Source organism: Hetaerina americana, unplaced genomic scaffold (genome assembly GCF_022747635.1).
Source record: "Hetaerina americana unplaced genomic scaffold, ioHetAmer1.1.p SCAF_5, whole genome shotgun sequence".
NCBI classification, from domain to species: domain Eukaryota; kingdom Metazoa; phylum Arthropoda; class Insecta; order Odonata; family Calopterygidae; genus Hetaerina; species Hetaerina americana.
Window position 1 is genome coordinate 27,549,723 of NW_027287095.1, and position 26,624 is coordinate 27,576,346.

The window sequence follows — 26,624 nt, forward strand, 5'->3', positions numbered from 1 at the left end:
CCTCCTCCTCATCGCTCTCCTGAACTCAATCACGCCTCTCACACTTGCTCAGCACCTTCCACTCTCTTTATCCCTTGTTCCTTCCTACGGTCATCCGCTTTCCCTTCCCACCTTTAATTTTCTCGTTCCCTCGAAGTACTTACTCGGCTGTAAAACTCCAAGACCTCTGGTGTTTACCAACTGACACCCATTTTATTAACCAAGCGAATTTTTTAGCTCCTCTCCTTTTGTTCGTTTTGCTGGGAATTCAAGTATTTAGAGCTGACGGTGGAAAATGAGCTAAGCTCAAATATTAAGACTAGTGGATTAAATAGAAACGCCAGCACTAGCTTTGAAAATAGTTTTACTTCCTTCGATGGAATAGTAACTTAATATTTTCAATGCTACAATTAAAAAATTGAATGTTACACCTAATCAATTTACTCGTTTTTAGTTAATAACATAGAAATATTTGAATAACGAGACTTTCGTAAAACCCATGCGTGTTTCGGGAGAGGATTTCTTGAATTTTCGGAAAATATGTTCTTGAGCTCTAAGCAGAAAATTACTAATGCTGGGTCACAGCTTTTGGAAACAAGAAGTTAGATTACATATTGTTTTATTTATTTTTTTTACTTTCCCGCATTAATAAAAATATTCTTGGATTTTCTGCATCAGATTTGAAATTCCACAAACCTTTACTCCTCTATGATTGAGTCTTCTTCATGATGTGGCATTCATACTATGAATAAGTCTCCATCAGAGGTCAAGTGACGCTGGTGACATACCAGTCTAGAAGCGGAAAACCCGAGAAACATTTTATCCTTGATGAGCGGCAAAAGCTTTAATCAATTGCAGCGGCTAGGTCATTTATCTACGTTAATATTGGTCATATACATGGACAGAGAATAAAGAGGGAAAACTAAGCCTTGAAGTACAATTTTTTTAAACAATACTTTCCATTTTCCTGATGTTCATAAAAAAAGCAATTAGCATTTTTATAAAGTATGTACCTATGTAACAATCGCACAACTTTTGCATGCGTTTATCATCTTGTTCTTCATTATTAGGGGAACTTTTATCAGTTTTCCGTAAATTAGACAGTAACTGAAAATTCATAGAGCGTACAAGTATGACACAAAATATACGAGTATAATGCTAATATATGTTACATAGCAGCGTTGGAATAATTCCCAGCATAAGTTGTGGGAGAGCACGAAAAAGTGCGCAACTATTTCCCTGCAACAAATTTGTATAGGCAGAGATTATACAACTAAACCGTTGCGAGGATAGCTGAAGTTTAGCAGTAATTACCTATATAAGGAAAAATGCTCATCATTCCTAACTACCGACTGACTCCCGGGGACTCCTTTAGGTCTCTACAGAACTTCAAACTCTTCTGTGCATTGCATAGCATGTTCCCTCATAACTCAAGAATGAGACAATGACAGTTCTAAAAATATAAATAACTGAATAACCTAAAATATTAATAATAACTGAATAACCCCAAATAAATAAATGAATAACCTCAAATATTAATCTACCAAAAAAAGTGTTTAATTTTTATAAAAATCGAAAAACAGGAGGTTGTTTTTTAATATGACAGGGAATCTGTTTTTTTACAGAATAATTGATTGTTATTCCCGTTTACGTAGTCACCTGGTATGTAAGGTTTTCTTCTCTAAATTCTCCGTTTTCATACTCTATAGAAGTTGAGTTGAGTGGTTCGGTGATCATTGCTCTGGTTTTGCAAATCGAGGGTCCCCGGCCGATTACCGGTTGTTACTGGCGTTTGGTCAGCATTTCGCTATACGTATCCTTCGACACCGTGGAGTTAACATCTCACCACCAGTTGGATCTTAAACTGTCGCCATCTTTCAACAGTATAATGCAGTTTCCATGGTTCTCGATATCCAGACTGTTTTCTCCCATTCTTACATTTTCTTATGATGACCAAGCATTAATGGCATGAAGGAATCATATTTGGGTGCATATCCTGCAGCGGTAACAAGAGGAATTTTTTTGCTGAAAACTCTCCTGATGTCAAAATCAGAACCGTAAAAACCCAACTTGCGTGATGTCTATGGATATGCTGCTTCTCGGAATGTTGTATGCTTCTTGTGCTGTACCTTGTGAGGGATTTCAACCTATTTTAGGTCTAATGTCGTTTCCATCATTATTTAAAAATAATAATGCTGATTCGTTCTGAAGTTTACTACTTATAATTTTAAAGAAATTAGATGCGTAAATATGATAACAATATGCACTTAATGTATAATACGATACAAAAATCTGATTAACTAGGAATGCAAATTCTCACCTCAAATTCTTTTTTTTTTTAATAGGAGGATATCATGTAGGTTAACTGCAAGTTGTTAGTTCTGTTTCCATGCATAATGAAAGTCAGGAGGGTGACAACAATGCTATCTGAATATCTGTCAAGTATAAACAAACATTGTGACAACGTAAATGAGATTTCATTTAGCTGTGTACATAACATTCGTTTAAGGCTGTTAAAAAGTCCATTTCCCCTAAACTTAAAACTCCGCTGACGAGAGAAAACCTGATGAAAACAATAATACTAACTTCACTAATTTCCAAAGAAAGCTTTTAAATAAACTTTTTTCTCATTAAAAATGGGACCGACAAAACGGGAGTTTAAATCAAAGAAGAAGGCAGTCAAAGAAGAAGTCGTTGAAAAGAAAAAAAGAAGAAAATGGAAACTACCAAAGATGCCTGCTAACGCTCCCAATTTTCTATACGACACGGGGATAATGCTGAAGACCAGAGGAAATTTTGAATTGGCCATTCAAGCATTTGACGATGCCCTCAAGTTGAATCCAACAGATAGAATTCTAGGAAAGATCTTGATAGCGAGAGGCGAATGTAAGGTGAGCATTATGAAGCTGATGGCATACACGTTTGTTAAGATAGACTATTCAACGCCTTTTCGATAAAAATCTGTAGTTTTTCATTGAGAATTATATAATCCAATGAAAATTTCCTTGATCATTTTTATCCGTGAAGACAATCTATCTCTCAAACTAGAAAAAGGATATTTGAAAACAATAACTAATTACCTCATTTTTTCCTTAGTGTTTACGATACGTACGTTATCTCAAACTAAACACAGTTTTATTAAAATTAATTCAATGTTTAGGCTAAGATTGGTCAGTATTTTATGGCCTTATTTGGGGTCAAAAAGGCTCAAAGAAACGATGCTTTGGCTGATGACTGCCTTTATAACGAAGCCAGGATCATGTATGAGCTCTGCGAGTATGAAGACGCCATGACCAAATTCTACCAGGGTTGTCTTGCTTATCCAAGCGATAAGAGGTTTAAGGTAAATACATTTTTATCCTATTTAACACAATCAATAATTCGCGATTCAAAAAAATTAAAATTTTAACTTGCAATAGCTAATAAAGTATCAATCATGATGTGTGTGTGTGTATAAAGTTATCTACCGGTTAAGGTAGGTTTTCGATGGGCACAAACACCGAATAAATATTTTGTGACTCCTAATAAAAGACAATCCAGGAACCTACTCTGCATCAAGTCCCTCTCTAGCTCTGTGCACTTCCTTCATCCCGTCCAACATCCCTATCCTATTCCTTCCCTTTCCTCGTTTGCCCAACATTCTCCGCTCTATTTCTGTATTCGACATCCCAATCTCGATCAATGCGCTCTTCATTCATTTTTCCTGCCTCATGATTTCTCCCAAAAACCTCCTCTCCTCGCCCATCATACCTAGTACTTCCTCATTTGTTTTCCTTTCGGTCCATTTCACCTTCTCCATTATTTTCCACGTCCACATTTCAAAGCCTTTAATCCACGTCTATCCTCCTGCTTTAATGACCACGTTTCCGCGCCGTACATAGCTACGCTCCATATCAAAGTTTTTATGAGTTTTCTTAACATCCTTGCTGAACGTCCCTCTCATCAAATCCCTCCTCCTTGTGAAAGCTTCTTTGCCTAGCGCAATTCTTCTCCTTACGTCCCTACTGCTTTGACCGTTTGGTCCAAAACACTTCCAAGATACGTAAATTGTTTTTCCTGCTGTATTTTTTACCCTCCTATTTTAATGTTTAGCTTAGCCTTTTTCTTTCTGGAAAATCGCATAACCTTTGTTTTATTAATAATGATTCTCATCCCATACCTTTCACACTGAGTTTCCCATTCACTAAGTAATGCTTTCAACCCCTTGGCTGACTGACAAACTAGAGCTTGGTCATAAGCAAACCTAACTGATTTGATGAATTCTCCGCCAACTTTCATTCCTACCTCCAGTTCTTCCCATGCCTCTTTAATAATTTCCTCCACATGCACGTTGAACAGCCCCGGTGATAATGAATAACCCTGCCTTACACCTATTCCTAACACTACCTATCCGGACTCTCCATTCCCCACCCGCACCTGAGCATTCTGAGACATGTACAGTTTACGGATTAGCCTCCTGTCCCTTCAATCCATTCCTATTTTCTGCAACATACTCATTAGTTTTCCCAATTCATTCTATCAAACGCCTTTTCGAAATTTATTAAAAAAGGCAAATACGTCCTGATTGTATTCTATATATATATATATATATATATATATATATATATATATATATATATAAAAATACGCAGACACACAATGCCCTAAAAAAACAGGATTCTTAATTCACCCAATAGTTCATTCAGCTCCCTGTAGTTAACGTCTTCTGATGAGAGAAAACAGTGATAGCCTGAGTTGATTGAACCTGTCACCCACCTAGAAGTAACCAATCTAGCTGGAGAAATTAGGAATACTACATAATTTTACTCATTAAGTAAATACAGACAATCAAAAGTTTCTCATTTCTTTCATTTTTTCCATTCAGTTCTGATGTTCATTTTTTTATGCTTGATTTTCACTGCAAGATATTAAAACACCATTTGTGCCCTATTTTACTGCATCATCGCGTTCTGATAACAACTTTCTTTGGGTTTTCCTTTCCTAACGGCTCAACGGAGGGATAGGTTTCAACTTCTATGCTATGGAAGTTATGTCACGGAGAAAATGAAAAATCTTGCAAATCCCCTGAATAATTTTCATTAGCATGAGCTAAGTTTAAGGAGATGCTGGGGAAGGACACAAAAGTGTGTATGTATATACACACACACTTTTATACCAAAATTGTATACCTCACCAGAAGATGGCAAATTTTTGAAACCTAATATATAAGTTAAATTCGTGAAGTATTTCTCGAAATGAGATATTCACCCTAACACCTGTCTGGCGTCAACATTTTGAAGACTTTCAAGGAAATGGCAACACGTATATGTGAAGGGATTCTTCCTTTCATAGGCCGGGGTACTCCAGTGCCGGCAGACAATCCAGGAGTGTATCGGGGACCAAGCCGGTCCTGTACTGGTTGATATGCTCCGGTGGATCCGCATCGTCGAGGACCAGCGACAGCGCATTATCAGCGGCGATTCCTACGGCTCCTCCCCGGGGCAGAAGGGTGCCAAGCGCCCCATATCCCGAACCATTATCGCCGCCTTCGTCGCCTCCGGGGACATATCCCCCGCCCGCGTGGAGAGAGAGGAGGGCGTGGTGCTCGAGGACAACAGCGGTGGCAGTGGCACTGTGCTGTTGGACCAGGAGCAGATGAAGGTCATCCGGAAGAGCATCCACAACAGGATGACCAGGCATTACCTCGGGAGATTCACCGAAGACTATAAGTTCCTGGAGAAGCTGGTCTCGGCCACGTCCAGGGTGGACGACACGGCACCAGAGCAGGATTACGGGTTCTGGTGCGCTCAGGACCCAGCGGCGGCACTCCTTAGTCCAGCCAATAGGAAAGGATCCTTCTCGATGCTCTCCAGGGTTCGGGACATGCTGGCGTTGATCAAGGGCGTGAGGGAGAGCTTACGGTGCAGGGAACCATACCTCAACTCAATGGGCCGTGCCAAATCGTATGCCGAAAGGGATAAGCGCCGTGAAATGCAGCGGTGGCAGAAGATGGGGGAACTCAAGGTAGACAGGAAACAGGTATGTGATCAGGGGAATAGCACTGCGGCCCCTATCCCCCTAGTGAGGGCCAGTTGGTTTCTATCCAGCCCCAATTTATGTAGATATGTATAGTAAATATATATCCTCCACACACTCCTTCTCTCTCTAACTAGTCTCCACCAATAAAAGCATGGCTATCAAAAAGGTACTCCCATCGTCCCATATCATATTAAACCATTGAAAATAGTACTAAATCAAAAATAATACTAATAGTACTGAAAATCTTGATGAACAAGCATTTTATTAGATGAATAGATTAGATAGTGTTTTTTGTCAGAAATTTGAGTAGGACTAGAATATACGAGCATGCCACACCTATACTATTGGTTGCTTTCCTCATGAATCATTAAACATAAAATTATATTATGGCATAAATTTGTGTTATGAATACTAATAAGTCCTTGATTTCAAAATGATACAATCTCAAAGATTTTGGGAAGGTTTTTCTGGTGGTAACCTTGGTCAATATTTTTTTGCCATTTACTCATATCAATAAAACCTATGGATAATGAGAAGAGTTAATACAAGCTTCCACACTCCCAAGCTGCCTTACCTTTCTTTGTGGGTACATTTGATTGGAGGAATTTTAGCTTTCGCTTCAGCCTTTTAAGAGCATCAAAGATTTTTTTAGATTCTTTTCTTTGAATTTCTCCCAAAACTTTCTTTCTTTCCCTGCCTTGCCAAGAACTTCTTTGACTGTTCTTTTCGCGCATTGAACTTTTTTCATCCTCTACCATGCCCCCATCTCAAAATCCTCATTTACACTTATCAAATAAATAATTTATTAATATATTTTGAGATGGCATATATTTTCAGAATTAATCACTACCTGATTTAGTCAAAGTTGAACAATATTTCAATTTTGATGAAAATCTAAAACTCACTTTTCATCTTAAATAAAGTTCTAGCATATAAAAGATAGTGTTGGAAATACTAATAATAGCTTTTAATGCTATAAGTAATGAAAATAACTAATTATGCTTTTTTTAGTAATGCAAAACACTCTTTGCACAGTAAAATGGTCCAAAGTTGTGAACTATCAAACCAATCAGTACCAAAGCTTGATTTCATATGGTGAGGTAAGGCTTACCTTATACTTCTAAACCAATACTGTATGAAATTCAAATGCAGAGCAGCTGGTTCCTTTCCACATGTCATCTCTTGTGTCCCAGGAAGGTCTAGTATCAAAAACATCACATAGTTTGTGTAAGGCTGAGGGTAACCCCAGACATCACCAAGAATCAAACCTGGGCCCTCCAGTCAGTAGCCTAGAGCTCTATCCTCTGGATTACCATGTTGATATTCTTTTAAAAAGTATTTGCATAATTTTGAATTTCCAGGAGGCATCTGTAGTCATTGAGATTTTGTTTAAAAAATATTTAGTTTTAGGGTTGGAATGTATCCAATAAGTATTTATAAAGTGAGGATTTTTTTATTTTTTCTATATGATACTTATAATCTGCAATCTCCTGGGGTCCTGATGAGCCACTTTAGGCTTATCATCATGTTTTCTGCAAACATAGCCTCCAGATTTCATTTAACTCCACTTCCACTATTGTATGCCAGCATGCCAAGTTGTAGATTATCAAATGTATACATTATCCCCTGGACTTAGTTGGTCAGCATGCACAGGATAAATGTAGGTGTTAATGTGGTATCTAGCACTGCAAAAGGAGAATGCCATGTCAAAATATGAATTTTTGGTACTTTCTGAATGATTGTCAAGAAAGTTTTCTTCTCCTTATAAAACATCATGGTAGACTGGCTTAATTTATTGCACATTCTTTTCGAATACTTATTGGTATGGTTTTGAATTTGGTTTGAAATTATCTCAGGCAAGTTCACAATGGTAAAATTGTCCTTGCACAGTTAAACCAAATTCCATGGGAAAAACTGGAACAAGCACGACAAAAAGCTTGGCACTATCTTGAAGAGATGAGAATGGCACTAATGAATGAAGATGTGGCCAAATGCTTGGCATGTGGAGAAAGAGCAAGGGATCTGGTGGAAACTCTCCCACCACAGGCTTTTGCTCTAGGTCGTAAAGATAACATGCGATCTGGCAAAGGTGGCTATGTGAGAGCTATTGCTCGAGAAATTGGTAAAGCCTACTTATCAAAGAAAGTTATAAATCATTCATTAACTGAGGTAAGGAATATTTTAATAATTTTAATTTAAGATCCCTCATCATCATAAAATTGCCTTTTTTAATTAAATTCCCACTCATAACATGGCAAAGATAATTTTAATAAACAGTTGTGCAGCATATACTTAAATGCACTTGGTCAGCAAGACAGAAGACTATTTCCCTGCTCAGTTTTCTAATTTATTAAATCTCTTCCTACCTATAGAATATGGTTGTGCGATATTTTTTGAAGAAATTTTGATGTCGTCCTTTCAGTAACACTATGGGTACATTTTCTATGCAAAGACTAGGGACTTACATTTTTCACAGAACTTCAATTAAAAGGTTCTTGTAATCAGGTCATCACCACAGGTTTTATGCAAATCATGTTTTTTGGGTAATTTCCCATTTAAGCTTAATCAGTACTCCTCCAGAGTAATGTTTGTCTTTATACTTCAATTACTGCATCATAATTTAAAAATGTACCTTGTTGTAAGTACAGCATCAATAAAGAATTTCTTATGCATTTGATCTCTTCATCAAAACTCTTAACAGAGTGAATGGTGGGGCTATCAATGAAGAGTTGGTACATGAAAAGAACTAGTTCATATTATTTGATTCTTTTGCTGGCCACAAAAATAATTTTCCTAATTGTATATAAATTGGTCTATTTTATATAGTTTTTGAAAATGTGAATAATAGAGAGTAAACTATCTTTTTAAAAGTGTTTCCCTATAAACTAGGTTTTTTTAAAAAATTTACGTAGTTTATCTAAATAAATAAGCAGTATCTCATTAATACACCAGGCAAATTACACTGACAGTATTCATTAATATATTATTCAATACATAACCATAAAGTAGTATAATTAGAAGCCTTTGTGGCAATGTAATTAAGGGAAATCTCAGCCAATCTTCCCAGGATGGTACTGTACTGTTCAGATGGCAGAGTTTTAAGCCACTGTTTCCTCCCAATCAACTTAAATATAACATTAGTTACTTTCCATTTCAAACTGGTTGATTGTTTGGAAAATATGCGATCACATATTTATTTATCAAGAGCAAAAGGCTTTCTGAAAACTTCCAATTCAAGCTAACATAGACATACTGTAAATCAAGCTATGAATATATATTTATATCCTCATGGGTAGAAAATCAAGAATTATGATGGGTTAAGTAACTATTGATGCAATAAGTACATATCTGAAAAATATTATAAACTACTAGAATTATTTGTTAAATTAAATATAAATACTTTCATTCAAACTAGTCATCAGGTCACCTGATGATGACATTCAACGTTGAAACCTGGGTGGTGTTTTTAAAAAGTGCGTAGAATTACAAAATTAATTATGTTATTTCATCCCAATATGTATGTTTTATCTGATGAACTCTTTCCAAAAGTAGATTGCCTTCTCTTCTTCCTTTCTCTCTCACATTCAAAATGCCCCTAAAGAACTCAAATTGCTCATGATCCTTCATATCATATAGTGCACATTATAATAGGCAGAAAGGGAGTGACATTGCGGTAGGAATAGCATCATTTGTGGTTAGATAAGAGATTAAAATACTTTTGAAAATCACTTCTTTTGACTCTCCTCTAACTTGATACACAGAGATTATCAATAAACCAGATTTTCTAGTTTTAATGATGCCATGATAATTTCAGTTCCATAAAAGGTAGGCAGGAAATGTCCATAGACATTTCCTTTTCCCTTCATAGGCCTTTAATAGCATCAGGGTTTAATAGCAAAGGGCTTTGGGCATATTTAATATCCATTTACATAAGCTATGTTTGAATCTTTGATTGTATCTTCAAAGTTTTCATGGCATTATTTTAATTTTCTGACACTTACATGAAGTCCATTATGACATGGATGTAGGAATACTACTGAGTACCACACGATGATTTTGATTTTACAGTGGTCTCTAGGGATGTTTCAACAGCTTTAGGTATTTGGGAGTAAATATGACAAAGTGCTTGCTATTTGCCCAGGGCCCCACTGCAGGTTTTCCCTTTGCCCACCCATTTAATATATGTGTTTGTTTTTCTCACTGAATGACTGATGATTTTTTTCCAGTCCCTGATGTATCACATCACAAAAGCCTTCAATCTATGCCCATCCTCTTGCCTCAAAGACAAGGCTTCACAGCAATGAAGCACTGTGCTCCAATGTAAGGCTTTATTAACCTTTTATTCATATTTTTACTCAATGTATCCATCATCAATTCTCTTCTTCTTGCAAATAACTTTCTCTGATACAATTCTTCTCCTAATATCCCTGCTTCTATGCCCCTTTCCCTTATCATACTCCCCAAGTACATGAACTGCTGTCCCTGTTGTGGATCATATCATCCTACTTTGAAGACCTACTTAGCTTTCCTGCCTCTCAAGGATATTATTACTTTGGTTTTATTGTTGTTAATCCTCATCCCATGTGGTTCATATTGTCCCTACAGAGAATCTAGAGTACATAAAAAATATTGTTGATATCAAAAGACATATTTAATCATGGCTTCTTACATTAACATTACAACAGTATAGCAAGCAAAGAACTTATATATGAATTACTCTTTAAAAGCAAAATATAAATATCAGTACTTCATATGTAATATAAAAAATAAACAGATTTCACTTTCAGCCACCTGGTACATTGTGATATATCCAATGGAAGTGTCATTTGAAGTTTTGCTCTGAGAAACTAAAATAAGTAAAAATGCATTTAAAATATGACTGAAAAGGGTAATGAATATAGTTCTATATAAAATGCATTTCAAATTGTCACCGGAATATCCATCCTCCTTTTGCATTGGCATTTGAAATGAATTCATCTAAAATAAACCACATATTCAATGGGTCATATGAGTGAACCAATTCCAAATAATTTTGCACAAAAGATCTTAAGAAGTACTTGCAGTATTTTTTCCAACTGTAGTTTTCTCAGATACAAATAATTTATTTTACTATAATCTAAGGTGTAGCAGGAAGCAAATGATGGAATTTGGAATGAACATATTACAAAAAAACTGTGACTCAGGAGGAGTCAAATAAAAGGCTTCCAAAAACCCTCCCAAAAGCTCCAAATTTCTAAGCTTCCAAGTAAATTCCCAATATTTTAAGTAATAAATATTCTAAAAATTGAACATTTGAATTTCTTATATTTAATACTTATATTTATAGGTAATTACTTAAAAAGAACCAAATCAAACTTAACTGAACTGTATGGATAAATAGGCAGGCTCAGATGCATTTATATGTTAGGTACTGAGCAAGATTTACATTATTTTTGGGTTAGATTTGGATATCAATAATGCACATTTGTTTCAACTAGACATAAAATTACTCTTGGAACCTACTTAATGATCAGTTTCCTTTCATGAATTAAGCACAAGTTTGCTATCATAAAAATTGTTGAAATGTTTTTGATATGTTCAAAATGAAACTTAGGACTTAACTTTATTATAATCAATTTTTTAATTCAGCTATATTTGTTATCATTGAAAAAATATTAAACAGTTTGTAAAAGATACAGGTATGCACATTAAAATGAAACTTAGCTGTATTTCATCATTTTAGGATGAAAATCGTCAGAAACTTTTAGGATATTTGGGACAAATACAAAAATCTTCTTCAGTCATCTTGAATGAAATGATTTCTAACTCTAATTTTCCATTCCGAGATCCCTATCACTTAATAAATAGAATTGAAAAGTGGTTGAAAATAACAAGTAATGAGCCAAAAGGAATCATAAATAAGCCGTAAGTAGATAGGATTCATTTCACAAAATAAAATTTCAATATTTTATTTATAGAACAAAAGGACATCATTCATCAGTAGTAAAAGTTGGTAAAGTAGGTATAAGGTAATGACTGTTGATAAATAAAAGCAAATATACTTTATAGTCTCAATTCTATGAGATATCAACTTTAAAATTTAGACTGAAATGTTACACTTATAGATTCTCTCTTAAGCATCCCTGTTCCTGCTGACCACCAATTTGTTGAAGTGACATACCATCAACTGACTTCTTTATCAACATTGTTTTGTCTTCACAACTTGTTTGTACATGATATGATTTTTCTATGTTCCTTATTAAGGTGTCATTTAGAAAATGGATAATTTAACAACTAAATCAAGTATTATCTTCCAATCCCTGCCATAATTCTTCCTTCATTCACTAATTTTTATGTGTCCTCTCCTTAGTGATTCCTTATGTTATATTTACAAGAACTTGTCCTATTTCACCTTTAATATCATTCTTAAATATATTTTATGTGAGCTCCTGTCTTTATGACTAATATTGCAGGTATAATTTCACTAATAAATATATCTATTATACAAAAAAACTAGAATTTTAGGGCTAAGAGAGCTGTAGAATTAATAGATCAGTTGTCATTCATGAGGGTATTTCAGTTTAAACCATGCCTGTTAAAGGGGATGGAAGGACATGGATAAACTCTCCTCAAAGTTATTGGGAAAATCAGGATAGGAGAGTAAAGATGGGGCTGGAAGGTGAATAAGTGAAACTTTGCATTTAAAAATGTTACCCCCAAAAGCGCAGTTGTGAATTGGACAATTTTTGCCTTAATTATGGTTTTATATTTCACAACTTCCATATCCCACTGAACTACAACCGCCTTAATTTTTAGTTGGACTGCTAGATAGGTATTAACCTACTGTATCTCAATCAATTTGAACAGAAGCTGATGTAACTCTGCTAAAAATAATTTTGCCAAATTTACATTATGGTTAGAGGATTTCATTACACAATTTATGCTTTAATGGAATTGAATATATTATCTTGAAAATACTCAGAAATCATAAAGTTTTGAAATCAGTGGTAGAAGGAAGTTCTTTGGCCATAATTAGTTCTTTGAATATCACTTTCAATGTGTTAATTCAAGTTTAATTTGGTTTTCTGCTAAGTACCTGTATGATACACTTATTTATCTATGAATGCATAAAAATGGAGCATATCATGGCTGATAAAGGAAAATAATGTTTATGTTTTCATGCATGATACAGTACCCATGTGACTATGTATCACATCCAAAGGGATAGGGGGGTCCAACAAAGTGTTACTGAGGGACAGCCAGAGATTATGTGGTATAGCATAAAGTGGAAGAAAGTAACCAATTTTTATTTCAAACGTTCGGCAGATGTAAATGTTGATTTTCTTTAATGTGTAAGGAAAATCATGATAATTATGATATGCACATGTCCAACAGTTGATAGTTAATATAACCTATGGTAATGTCAATCCCTTAACTGTTTTTTTGCAAAGCCACCAGGAAAATTATTATGAGGTAGCCTTGATAGTAAATGTTAACATTATATTTAATGGTGGTTGAAAATGCAAGACCAGATGTTACATGGAGAAAATAAGTATGATAAAATGTCAGTAAATGCTTAATTCAATAATCATTCCTTGAATTTTGACAATACATAATTAAATATCTTCTTGAATTGCCTTCTAAGTAAATTCTTCAACTAGGTCTGAGTTACACTTGAGAAACAAAGCAGAAACTTTATCTTCCCTAGACCTTTTGGAGACCAAAAATCCCACCCCAATAGATTATACATAAAATATTTTTTTTCTCACAAACACAAGTGGAAACATGCTTGTCTTCCCAAACCAAGCTAAGAGAAAAAATTTTTTATATTTTCTTCGAAATTATTGTATTATCTAGAATTGGAAATAATGACAAATCTGTTGATCGTTGATAAAGTTCATGGGATTTTTGTTTCCACCACTAGTATAAGTTTTACACTTGTATGTGAGGCTGCTGAAAGTTGTTTCATTAATCTCAAGTTATAGTACCTGATGTATTCTTTTGTTATTGACCAGGGAAAGCAATCCTCATTATTTTCAACCTATGGGACAATTGCGATAAATACATATTATTGCTGGTGCATAAAATGTAACAACTAATTTAAGGTAGAAAAAGATTATTCAAAGAATGTACTGAAAAGAAAAAAATCATTTTTTAAATCAACTTATTTTTTAATGGTGTCAGAATAGTAATTATAATTGGAAAATTTTGGAAATAAATGTGGTAATTCCCTGGAGGATTGTTCTCCCCATTTCAAATAGGGCGCTATCGAAAATATTAGACAGATCAACAGAGAGCAGCACCATACCACAAACTGTGATTCCATCTGTGGTCATATGACTGTGTATCTATCTTTTGTTAAAAAAGTATGTGTTGGCGGTGAATTCAATTTGTAGATTTTTAAGGTTTATTAAAAGCTAGTTGTGAAGTCATCACACTCCTAAACATTGCCATGTTTTTAAATTCTAAGACTTTATCAGTTCTTGTAAAAGCTTTGTCTCACTATCATCTTTTTAAAAGTCCATCTTTTAGTGTAGCAGAGATGAACTAAGGATTAAAATCTGTGACATCAATGATTAAGCTTCTTGCTTATATGCTCTTGTTATACATTAAAGTATGTTAGCGATGAATTTTTTGTCTTAACTTTTGATGAATTGAACGAATGGGTAGGTCTGTAATCTTGATGGTATGCATTACTTTGGTTTCCTGTTGGGTAAGTTTTTATTCTAAGGAAACTGAAAGTATTTAGTTCTTTGAAAACTTCTTGGCTTTACATCCAAGCATCTTATATTTCTAATTTCACACGAGCATGGGATGGGTAACATGAGTTATCCACCCATATGTCAGTTTGATAGGTGAGGATATAGTTCACCTAGTACTAAGCCCAACAGTTAATTCCTGCTACCTGCAATGTTGAGTCGCATTCCCTACCTTTTACAGTCTCCTCGGGGGGTAGAGTGTTTTGTGGTGCATGTTCATGTGGTAGTGGTGTTTCACATTCTTGCTTGTTGTGTCCTGGCTTGCGTGTTGTTGGATGGCTTTCGTGCTACATCCTGGGGTGCAGTTTTTTGTCCGTTTGCGGTATATGTGTTTTCATGAGAGTTGGATGAAGGGATTTTTGCATGAGTGTGTGCGCTGCTGTGGGTGTAATTTTCCATGTTGTTGTTTTGCATGTATTGTTCCTTTGTACGGTTGGTGACCTAACACCCCCCGCCACACGCTCTTGCGGCGGCTTGCGGGATATTATGTAGATGTAGAACAGTTAGTAAAAGTCACAGGGTATAATTCCTTTCCCCGTACCACATAGAGTTTCCCTGGAAGTTCTGGTACCCAAAAACTCTCACAGTTTAGGTGAAACTGAGGATTCCCAGAGGCATTCCCAGGATTCAAACCCGGAAGATACACCACTATATTCCATTTTTATATCTAATAAAAATGTAAAAAATACAGGTAAGTAGAAGAATTTGTGTGTGAAACAATGGCAATAAAGCAAGCTTTTGCAGCATATCACAAAGCAAAATAAGCTAGTATTAAAAACTTTATAAAATAATTTACAAACTTTTTTGCCTTCTGCGCCTCCCTCTGACCAGTCACATGGCTGGTCTACCAGGTTCCAACCCACAACTGCATGAGAATACTTCACAATGTAGCTTAATAATGTGTGTTTTGGCACTCGCCTGAATGATAATCTAAATATGCCATTGAATCCTTAAAATTTCTCCTGGCACTGATGTGACATATTCAGATCTATATTGTAGTTAAAGGACTTTATTTTTGTGAAAAACTTCAGTATAAATGATGAATTGATGTAGATGAATGAACATCAGAAGAGGTGCATACATCTTTTCAAGAAAATATAATGTCAATCAGCATTTAATTCATCTTTTATTTACTGGTTGTTTCTGCTAAAAATTCATGTCCAAATATTTAAAAAATTATTTGGATTACCTCATAGGCATTTACTGCCACACCAATACTTACACCATAGATACATACTGCTCCTTATAATAGATCATTTCAATTAATTATGAATGACAACATTTATAATGAACAATAATTAAAACAGTTGCATATTTATCCGTGTGGTCACACACATCCTAAGGTGTGTTCATTATCTAATTATAACTTAGCATTTTACAAAAGGAGAATGGATTATTAAAGATTCATTTCCATTTAAACCAGGGCCCCTCTGGATGAAAGTGCTTCTAATCCATGTGATATATATGAGCACTCTGGTCCTCAAGTCCTATTCCAAAGTCCAAGCTGTGGAGGTGAGCTAGAGAATGCATGGCTATTCTATGAAATGGGCCGTTGCAGGCTAGAAACTGGGCACATTGAGTTGGCAAGGAGGTGGTCAAGGCGTGCAGTGGCTGCAGCCAGAAGAGCACTTGCCCAAGATTCTGCAGCTATTGAAGATGAAGAAGATGAGTGGGGAGGCTCACGTAAGGGTAAGTAAAAGGGCCCTTAGTAGCATAGCTAGTAGTAGCATAGCAGTAGCATAGTTAAGAGAATTGTAGAGGTTTATCCCTGGTGGCATTTTCTTTTCATTGCAATGGATACAGCTTTTTTTATATGTTGTTGTTATAAAAGTGAATTTTAACACTCCCAAGAGCAAGTAGTCACCCAATCACTGGTATCTGATAGCTCTCTCTCTACATGGTTTTAATTACAACACGTAAAATACCCCTCCCAAGTTAAGAAATACTGCAGGAACAGAAGAAAATGGAATTTCATGAAGTGAATATAATGATACATACTTGATTTTCAATTGACAGTGTTAAATATTTTGGATATTAATTGAAAGATCATGCAGCTTAGTGCAAAAGCATGCAGGTTTGTGTTGAGAAAAGATAGGAAAAAATACGAAATTTTTTTAAACTCACATTATAATGATTTTTTTAATCTACTGGTTCAGGTTTTAGATGAACAAAACCACCAAATAAATATCTCCTAACAAAATGCAACTCCTCATCCTACTCTAAAACAAGTCCCTCTTCATCTCTGTGTACCTCCTTCCTCCCTTGATCCCATCCAACATACCTATCCTATTCCAGCCCTTTCCTCATTTGCCTCATATTCTCCTCTCTATTACAGCCTCCAACATCCCACTGCCGATCAATACACCTTTCATCCATTTTTTCCTCCTCCATATGATTCCTCCCAATACAACCCTCTTCTCACTCTCCATACCTAGTACTTCCTAATTTGTTTCCCTTTCAGTCCATTTCACCTTATCCATTCTTCTCCACACCCACATTTCAAAAGCCTCCAATCTACTTCTATCATCCTGCTTCAGCGACCACGTTTCCCAACTATGCATAACTATGCCCCATGTCAAAGTTTTGAGAAGTTTTTTCTTAACATCCTGACTCAACCACCTAGTCATCAACTTCCGCCTCCTTGTGAAAGCCTCTTTGCCTAGTGCAATTCCTCCCTACATCCCCACTACTTTGACTATTTTGATCCAAAACACCTCTGATATATGTAAACTGCTGCAGCTGCTCTAGTTTTTGCCCTCCTATTTCAATGTTAACCTTAACCTTTCTCTTTCTGGAAAATCACATATCTGGTGAAATGATGTAGGTTTTATTTCAATAATTACACATATGAAATGAAAAGAGATAAGATTATTTATAAAATAAATTAATTCATTAGTTAATATATTTATTATCTGCTAAATAAGCTACTTCTAAGAATGTATACAAATTGAGTGTATGAAACAAACAAGTTACATGAACTTTGAAGTGTCACACCCAGAATTGTGAAGTGGATGATATATGAGCAAGCAATAGAAATTATTAATGCCACTGCATTATCATTGTTTTAACATTATTGAAAGAGCTTCCTTATTGGAGTCAGAAGGAGCAATTATTGACAGTCTGTCAAGGTGGCACCCAATATTCCCTCCCTCCAACTAGAGAAATATTGTGGTTGTAAATAAGTGTTTAATGAATGAATGAACAATTGGCCAGAAAATCTCTTTTGCGGTAGCTGTGGCACTGAACTCAATGAGAATAAATGTACTTAACAGATATAAATGTAATTTGTCTTCATCCATCAAATCATAATATGTCCACTTGGTCAAGTTCTCCAATAAATATATAATCAGTCAAAACACCATTTTGAAACCTAAGGCTAATTCCCAATTTTACGCTCATTCTCCTCCCTCCTTCCACCATCAGATCCATTGCTGCTCAGTGTTACAGCCTTTTCAGAAATCAGATTGATATTTTTCATCTGTTAAAACTTTCCCTGATAAAATAACGAAAGGCAATATTCGGGAATCCTTTAATCTTGGAAAAATCTTGAGTTTAGTTGAGAGACCAAGAAGTGTTATATGCACTCTTTTCCACTTCTCAGACAAACCATAATTATCAAGAAAGTTCCTGTATAGTTTATTTTTTCATTCGAAATATTTACTTTTTTATCATTAACAAGGCTCTAATTATTTCCAAAAGTAACTTGTATTGGAAAAAATGACAGAAATATGAAAAAAATACAGATGAGCTATAAACAACTATGAAAATATTCTCCTTTCATAATTTTAATTTACTTGTAATCAAAATGAAAAATAATGCGATATGTATATTTTAAACATGTAGTGAATAACAAGCATAACATGGAAGAGGATGACTTTGGTTCAAAAATGCATGTATATTACTTATATTAAATTTCACCTTGAGCATGCTGAAATGAACATCTCAATTCAATTTTAATAGATGATTTCTGATATTATAAATTTGAGCTATAAATAATTTATTTCAGCAGTCTATATTTCACTCATTCCAATTTTAAAAGAAGTTTTGACAGCTTACATCCCTGATGATATTTAGCAATATTTTATTTCCTCAGGCAATCAAGAAGGAGCTTCTGTATGGTTAGTCAATGCTTTTCTCTTGACTGCAAGAGTAGAGGCAATGGCGGGGTCACTTGAAAATGCTGAGAGTGCAATGGTGAATGCTTCTGATGAGCTGACAAGAAAATTGCCACATGAGAAAAATGCTCAAGAGTGGATTAGGTTTGTGATGAAATCAATTAAATGGCTGTCAAGAGAGCTGGCCTTGACAAAGAATCGTTTGCAACGTGGCTCCTTTGTACACAGAAGCTCCTTGTTGCAGGTAAGATATTGAAAAAGTAAAAAATATAGCTAAAATAATAATTAATAGTAGTCATCAGTTAACCATATGATAATTACTGTCATAAATACTCATTTCAGAAATCTTTTAAACCAATAATTCAACTGAAGTCATTATTACCTCTAAATAAGCAAATGGGGAATTTGACTATTTTTATCAAGCCAATATTTGAATGTAAGCAATTACAATTATTCAAATTTAAAAGATTCATTATGTAATCAAATACTAATTGTAGAAGTTTCATGCAGTCTTATTCAACAAACACTCTTACATCAATTAAATTCTTAAAAAGAAAACAGCATAGGCTCAACTTTGCTATGAGATGGGGTTAGGGTATTCTAGGGAAGATTTTACATTTTTGCTACGCTTCATATCAATTATTAATATTTCCATCTACCTTTTAATTACTGTATTCATCATCAACTCCTCCTCTTTGCTACAATTTCTCTTTTCTATGCAATTCTTCTCCTAGCACCACCATTTTTACTGTTTCTATTTTCCTCCATAATTCTGCCCCAGCATGTGAGTTGTTCCACTTTCTATTGTGTATCCTCTCCTACTTCAGCGTTTAATTCACCCTTTTTTCTTTTTGAGAATTTCATTACCTTAATTTGCTCGTGATTGATCATCATCCCATACTTTTGTGCATAAATATTTCAATGCACTCAGCAATAATTAGCTGTCTAGCTAACTATTGCTTGGTCATCTGGAAGTCTACATGATTCAATTTGACCATGAAAATATAATTAACATGATGAAATGACAATGATAAATTATGTTCACTTAAAATACAATTAAAATGACCAGCTCCATGTTCTGGAGGTCCATCACAGGTTGATGCTTTATTTTAAATCAGTATAGTCCATATGAATTTTAAGATGTACAATGGGATTTTTTGAACATATATTATTTGAATCAGACAGTATCTATGTTGGATACTTCCTATTTGTACAAGTATATCCTTCCTAGAAGGGAATGAATAACAGAAATCCTAATTAGAATTTTATATTTATGAAAGCTCTTGCCCACAAAGCTAGTACTATCTGATCACTTTGGCATTTAAAATAGTATCCATAGCTGTGTTAACATTTAGTGCCTGAAGGATTCTCACTTCCTTGGGTTGCTCATGAAGATATAGAAACCTGTAAATAGGAGAAATAATTTTTCCAACATAGGTAACCAAATTGGCAAAATAAGAGAGGTATTGCTATTCAGAATCACATGAAAGGATTATTATTTTGAAACAACAAAATAATAAATAAATAAAATAAAAAAAACAAATTTTCATGATGGGCAGATTCTTTATTAATTTCATCACGATCCTTCTGGATTATTACTTTCTAGTTAGTTTCTTGTGCCCAAAGCAATTCATAGCATAGGCACTATTAGGTGAAATGAAATGCATTTTATTTATTATCAGGTAATCTACCAGTTCAGATAAATTTTGATTGAACGCAACTGCCAAATAATACTTCTATTTTCTCCTTATGAACACAACCCAACATTCATCTCTACAACAAGTCCCTTATCATCTACTTATACTTCCTTCCTCCCTTCATCCCATCCAACATACCTATCCTATTTCTTCCCCTTCCTGGTTAGCCTAACATTCTCCCTTTTATTAGTCTTCAACATTCAACTGCTAATCAATATGCTCTGCATCCATTTTCTCTGTCTCCATAGGATTTCTCCCAACAAACCCCTTTCCTTGCTCAGCTTCTTCCTCATTTGTTTTCCTTTTGGTCCATTTCACCTTCTCCATCCTTGTCCACATCCACATTTTAAAAGCCTCCAATCTATGTCTATCCTCCTGCTTCAGTGACCATGTTTCCACGCCATACATTACTATGGTCCATATCCAAGTTTTGCCGAGCCTTTACTTGATATTCTTATTCAACATCCTTGTCATCGATTCCCGTCTCCTTATGAAAACCTCCTTGCCCAGTGCAATTCATCTCCTTACCCTACTACTTTGACCGTTCTTGTCCAAAGCACTTCCAAGATATGTAAACTGATTCAGGTGCACTAGTTTTTGCCCTCCTATTTTATTGATAACCTTAGCCTTCCTCTTTTTGGCAAATCACATGATCTTTGTCTTTTAATACTGATTTTCATCCCTTATCTATCACACTGAATTTCCATTTCACTCAGCAATGCTTGCAACCTCTTGGCTGACTGACAAACTAGAGCTTGGTCAAATGCAAACCTAACTGATTTTATGCATTCCCTGCTGCTTTCATTCCTATCTCCAATTTTTTCCATGCCTCTTTAATCATTATCTCCACATAGACATTGAACAGCACTGGTGTTACTGGATAACCCTGCCTTACACCTATTCCTTACACTGCCCATCTGGAATCTCCATCCCTCACTTGCACCTTAGCTGTCTGAGTATAGGTCGCGGATTAGCCTCCTGTTCTTCCAATCTATTCACATTTTCTGCTATATACTCATAGGTTTTCCCAATTCAATCAATCAAATGACTTTTCAAAATCTATAATCTAATACACTGTCGGTTGGATGGGATGTTAAGCTGCAGACCCCATGATGCCTTTTGTCAAGAGAAGGCCAATGCCAGATTTCTCTCCATCTTTCATCATATTCTGACTATCCCTAATGGCACTAATGACCTCAGCCATCATTCGTCTCCCCTGAAAACTATTACCATCACTCAATGGCCACCCCACTGGGTCCAGATGCCTTTGCAGTTGCCTCATTGAAGAATAGATGCTGCATGGACTGTCTTTTGTCTGGTTCCCAACTTTCAACCTATCTGGCATGGGTGAACCTACCAGGAGTAAATATCATTGCTCCTGCCAGCGCTGTTCTAGGGATCATCAGAAAGCACAAGCCCTTCCACCATGTCAAGGTTGTAGTCCAGGGGGGGGAATGTGTATATTGCAGTTGTATTATGTCATTTTTTTGTAAAATGCTTGTGATCAAAGAAAAGTTTAATGTTCTTACACATAGCCCAAGAGTTTTGAATTTTGCTTGCTTTGAAGTTTTATTACGAAAAACTATAAATATTTGATTCCACAGTATTTTACTTAAACACAACCTTGGTTTTGAGGTTTAACATCATTGTCAGGTACTGACTCTTTAAGGTAACCATCTTTATAAATGTTACTCTCTGATAGGAAGGAAAGAGTGGTTAGGACGGAGTTGAGGGTGCAGGAATTGTTTGGATGTGTTCAGTGAGGGGTTGCATTTTGGAGGTAAGGTAGAAAGCCGGAGCACCAGGGAAGCAGTAGGGAAAACTCTAATTAAATGGTGAAGGAATGTTGGTGATTAGCTGTTCTGTCTGTGATATTAATTGAATCACTTCTTATATATGTTGGCAGTTCTCATTGATACAATTTTTACTGTTGCTTGCACAGGTATCCTGCCAGATACCTCAACCAGGCACATTAATGATAGTTTTTTTACAGATTTAAAGTTTCAAGATAATTTAATTTCATGCGTGACATAACATTTTCCCCCAGCTAATCCCCCCCCCCCCAGTTAATTCAAATATTTCAATTTCTTAATTTTAATTTTAGTTTTGGTTAATTAAAAATATAACACATGCATTTTACTAGGTTGATTTGTATTTCTTCCCTTCCTCATTCATCCCCCTCGACCAGCATCAAAGAAGCTAATGTAACATTTGTTAAGTATAATAGCTTATTTATATTTCTTTTGTAAAATATTTTTTTAATCACAATTTACTGACTGTGAGAGCAGGAGAGTATTATCATTAAAAGCAAACTGATTATGCTAATTCTGTAGTTAGCCAATTTGGATTGTGCACTCTTGATTTAGATCAGGCAGGTAGATTTTACTAAGTACCTGGTATATCTTGATGCATTGCACTAGGCTTTTTATAAGGAATCACTAGATGCTGATTTTATCCTATTACATGAACCAATATGATTTCTGGGCGAATCAGAAAGAATGCATACATACACACATTAATGCACTGTAGATATTAATAAACATGATAATTTAACATTCCCATGTTATTTTATCTAGTTTCTCTTTGATAACCCCATAAAACAATGTATTTTTTAATGTGTACTGAATTCTTTATTTATTTATAGAACATTAACATACAAGTTTGTTAAAACTACATATTATATGCTAACTTTAACACTGTGCACAGTATTACTCAAGCAAAATTACATTAGTTAGGGATTTACAGAAAGGAAATAATGAAGGTTTAAGTTTCCATTGGCATTCATTGTTTGGAAAGAATAGTTGATACCAAATTTTGCATTAATCCATTTGTGTAGATTGCCACGTCCACAGGAATATCAACCAGCGCACTTCAGCATTTCCTCGAGCCCGCATGGTCTAAACAGAAAAATCAAGAAAAGGAATAAATTTTCAAATGAAGTGACATGATTCAACAACTTTTTTGTGCAATATCAGAAAATGCCAGTTTAAATTAACTCAAACATTCAAATAAGTATCACATGGTTATGTACACAGATTTCTATGATATGTCCCTAAATAAATGCATCACATATTATGACATTATGACATTAAGTGTACATGGAAGCATGCCACAGTTGAAAACTTGAATGAAATGCAGGTAAAATTACTCATAAATAAATGAGTAGTGATGTGTAAACTTTTAAAATCATTAATATCACTTTTGTATTTTTTTAATCCTCTTTACATGATGGCCAATGTTTAAGTTAGATGAAATTTGCTTGTTTTGGTTAAGTATCAGACTAACAGTTTTAATGGGTAACTGATTTCTGTTTTATAATGAGATAAAAGATATAAACCACTATCTTATTATGTAGTTTCTATCAATTACACCATCATAAATGCATTTCAAGCATGGATATTCAACTATTCATATTTTCTTCTGCCTGACTTTAAGATCCCCACAGTCTTGGCCATTTGCAGCATTGCAACATAATAGATAATTCATTTCTCTTTTACTTTCACTGAACTGAAGTAAAGTATTAGAGATTGAGGAATGAGATAAAAAATAACTTACTTTTAATTTTTATTTAACTTCCATATTTTCACATTCTTCACCCTCTGAAGGGGAAATATCACTGCAACAAAAGGTTGAAGGACTTCGACAATGAGTGTGTGTGTGTGTGTGTATTATTCCCCCAAAGTGGGTCCTTGGCATTCGGATTAATTTCTTCGCAAACCTATTTGATCTCTTTGTAGTTAACATGTAAGTGGTTAAGGTAGCCCAGAGCCATTCCCTGGTGAGGGAAAAACTTCCTCGTAAACCGCTTTAGGCTAACCAGTGTGACTGTGGGTGTATTTGTAAGTTCCCCTGGCATTAGAATTAATTTTCTAGAAAACCTACTCAGGAAATAACCTGCTCCTGCATAAATGAGAACATCTTACTCTTTTGAATGTTTGTCTGATCACTGGTGAGATTAACTTTCCCGTAAACCACCACACCAATCTCAATTTTACCCTCCTTTTTAACTTTTACCGTGGTATAAAAAATTGAAAACACCATTTACAGCTTTAGGAAATATTATTAAATTTAGTCACTATAAGGACACTTTACTATTTCAAATGTGAAAATTTACTTTTTTAGCCTTTTATCATAATGGCAATCAAATAAATTATGGACCATATAAGAAATCATTGTCAAGAAATTAAAATAGAAGTGGGGAATTTAAGATAAGGGCTTTGAAGTAAGATACTTCTATAGCAGCAATCTTGAACATTTCAATGATGATACTATAATAGTTCACAAGTTATTTTCAGCTATATGAAGCAATGTCTATGATGTTATGAGTTTTCTGAGTGATGGGTACAACACTGAGCGAAAGGGTATTAAATTTCGCTCTTGGGGAAGAATTTTCAATGGCCAGTTTTTGCAGTTTGGAAGTAGAGGGGTAATGCATTCCTGAGTGATTGACAGCAAATAAGATACGTAATCTCTTTCGGCATTCAGTTCCGATGTTATGAGTTGAATAAGGCCCATAAGACAGCAAGTGTTAACTCTATTGTTACTTTTTTAAATGATTGACTCAAGCTAATTCCCCGAACTTTAGGCAATCCCCATTGCGTATTTTTCTAAACGGGTCCCTTCTGCCTGCCTAAACTTATAACCTGTGTTTCGCTCCTGAGATGTGGAAACATCGTTCAATGATGTATTGCTTCACAGTAATGAACCTGAAAATAGCTAATGATACTGGGTGGGTCATTGAGTTGTCTTTATACTTAATTACTTTGGTGGACCCCAAAATACTTGACTCTAACTTGACAATTATGCCTAAAGAAATATAGATTTGTAATCGACCGGATGAAATATTAAGCCTTGCTCTAGGCTCATCGCTCGAGGAGCCTTGCTCTGTTAACTGGCTGTTCATCTGTGAACGATATATCACCAATACTTTTACAGCCACGCGGGTAGTTAAGTTACATGGTAAAATTGTTCGCACGTTCAACTGGATGGAATATTATTGGTCACCGATCGAAAAATCATCAAAGGGAATCACTCAAAAATAAAAATATATACCCTTTATGTGGTATTAACACGAATAATAAATGCAGTAAAATGTATTGATCTGTACGTGATCTCTCCTACCGTAGTACGATGGCGCTAATAATACATTTTCAATATCATTGCTAAAGAGACATCCTTCCCATAATGTAAGGTATTGCATCAGTAATTTAACCTTCGCTCCGTGAGTGATTCCCAACCTAGCTCCTCTAATAATTTTGCTACATTACGGTTTGTCATATCAACGTTTTAAAAATATAGTTCCTCTACGCTGCACCCAATCCAACGTCTAATTTGGCAATAAATCCAGCTTAACACAAGTTAGGAAGGTTTCTCTCTCCATTCTAACTTCTTCACTAACGTTCGTGAATGTAAAAGAAAAGTTTTGAGTTCTTAATACAGGTAGCTTAAGAGAGTTTTCAAGGAGATACCGGAATTATTTTAGATTATTATTTAATAATTTTTAAATAATTATTAGATAATCATTTAAACTGTACTGTGGTTGGCGCAACAGTGGAGGGGATTGAATGAAGAATACAATGTATCTTTCCACTGTCCTTTATTCACGTACTATAAAAGATACATTGTATTCTTCATTTAATTAACGTGAATTTCCACAAAGTTGAGCCGGGAACAATTAAGTGGAGGGGATATTAAATTAAAGTGACTTTCAAAGCCACTACATACGTCATAATATGCCTATTAATGTGCTCATCACGCTGAGTTTGAATTTATTAGAGAAGTACTCGATAGATATATAATCAAGAGTTACTATTGTGCACAATGGTATAGATGCTCTTGATGAGCGGTTATTGACTTTTTTAAATATGGGAATCCGTAATTTTATTATGGCCACCTAAGCCCATTTCAATGGACTGCTACAGCTTGGAAAAATTCAGATAATTTTCGGGTTCCTCATATCAATTGTTTAGACGGATCTCAACGTGGAAGAAAGCTAACCGTGATTGGACAAATGATCGTCTTATGAATTCGTTTCATTTCTACCTGCAATTCGTGATATTGACTTATACGTCGTAAAA

General features: G+C 35.0%; 1 protein-coding gene across 1 annotated transcript; it reads left to right on the forward strand.

The window, feature by feature from the left end:
• The first annotated feature begins 2,753 nt into the window (after nt 1–2,753).
• Nucleotides 2,754–22,523, forward strand: LOC139693575 (outer dynein arm-docking complex subunit 4-like). Its single transcript, XM_071591783.1, has 8 exons — nt 2,754–2,870; nt 3,140–3,322; nt 5,311–5,997; nt 7,888–8,119; nt 10,224–10,317; nt 16,159–16,424; nt 18,829–18,994; nt 22,490–22,523. The coding sequence occupies exons 1-8, from the start codon at nt 2,754–2,756 to the stop codon at nt 22,521–22,523; spliced, it is 1,779 nt and encodes a 592-aa protein (XP_071447884.1).
• Nucleotides 22,524–26,624: the final 4,101 nt, after the last annotated feature.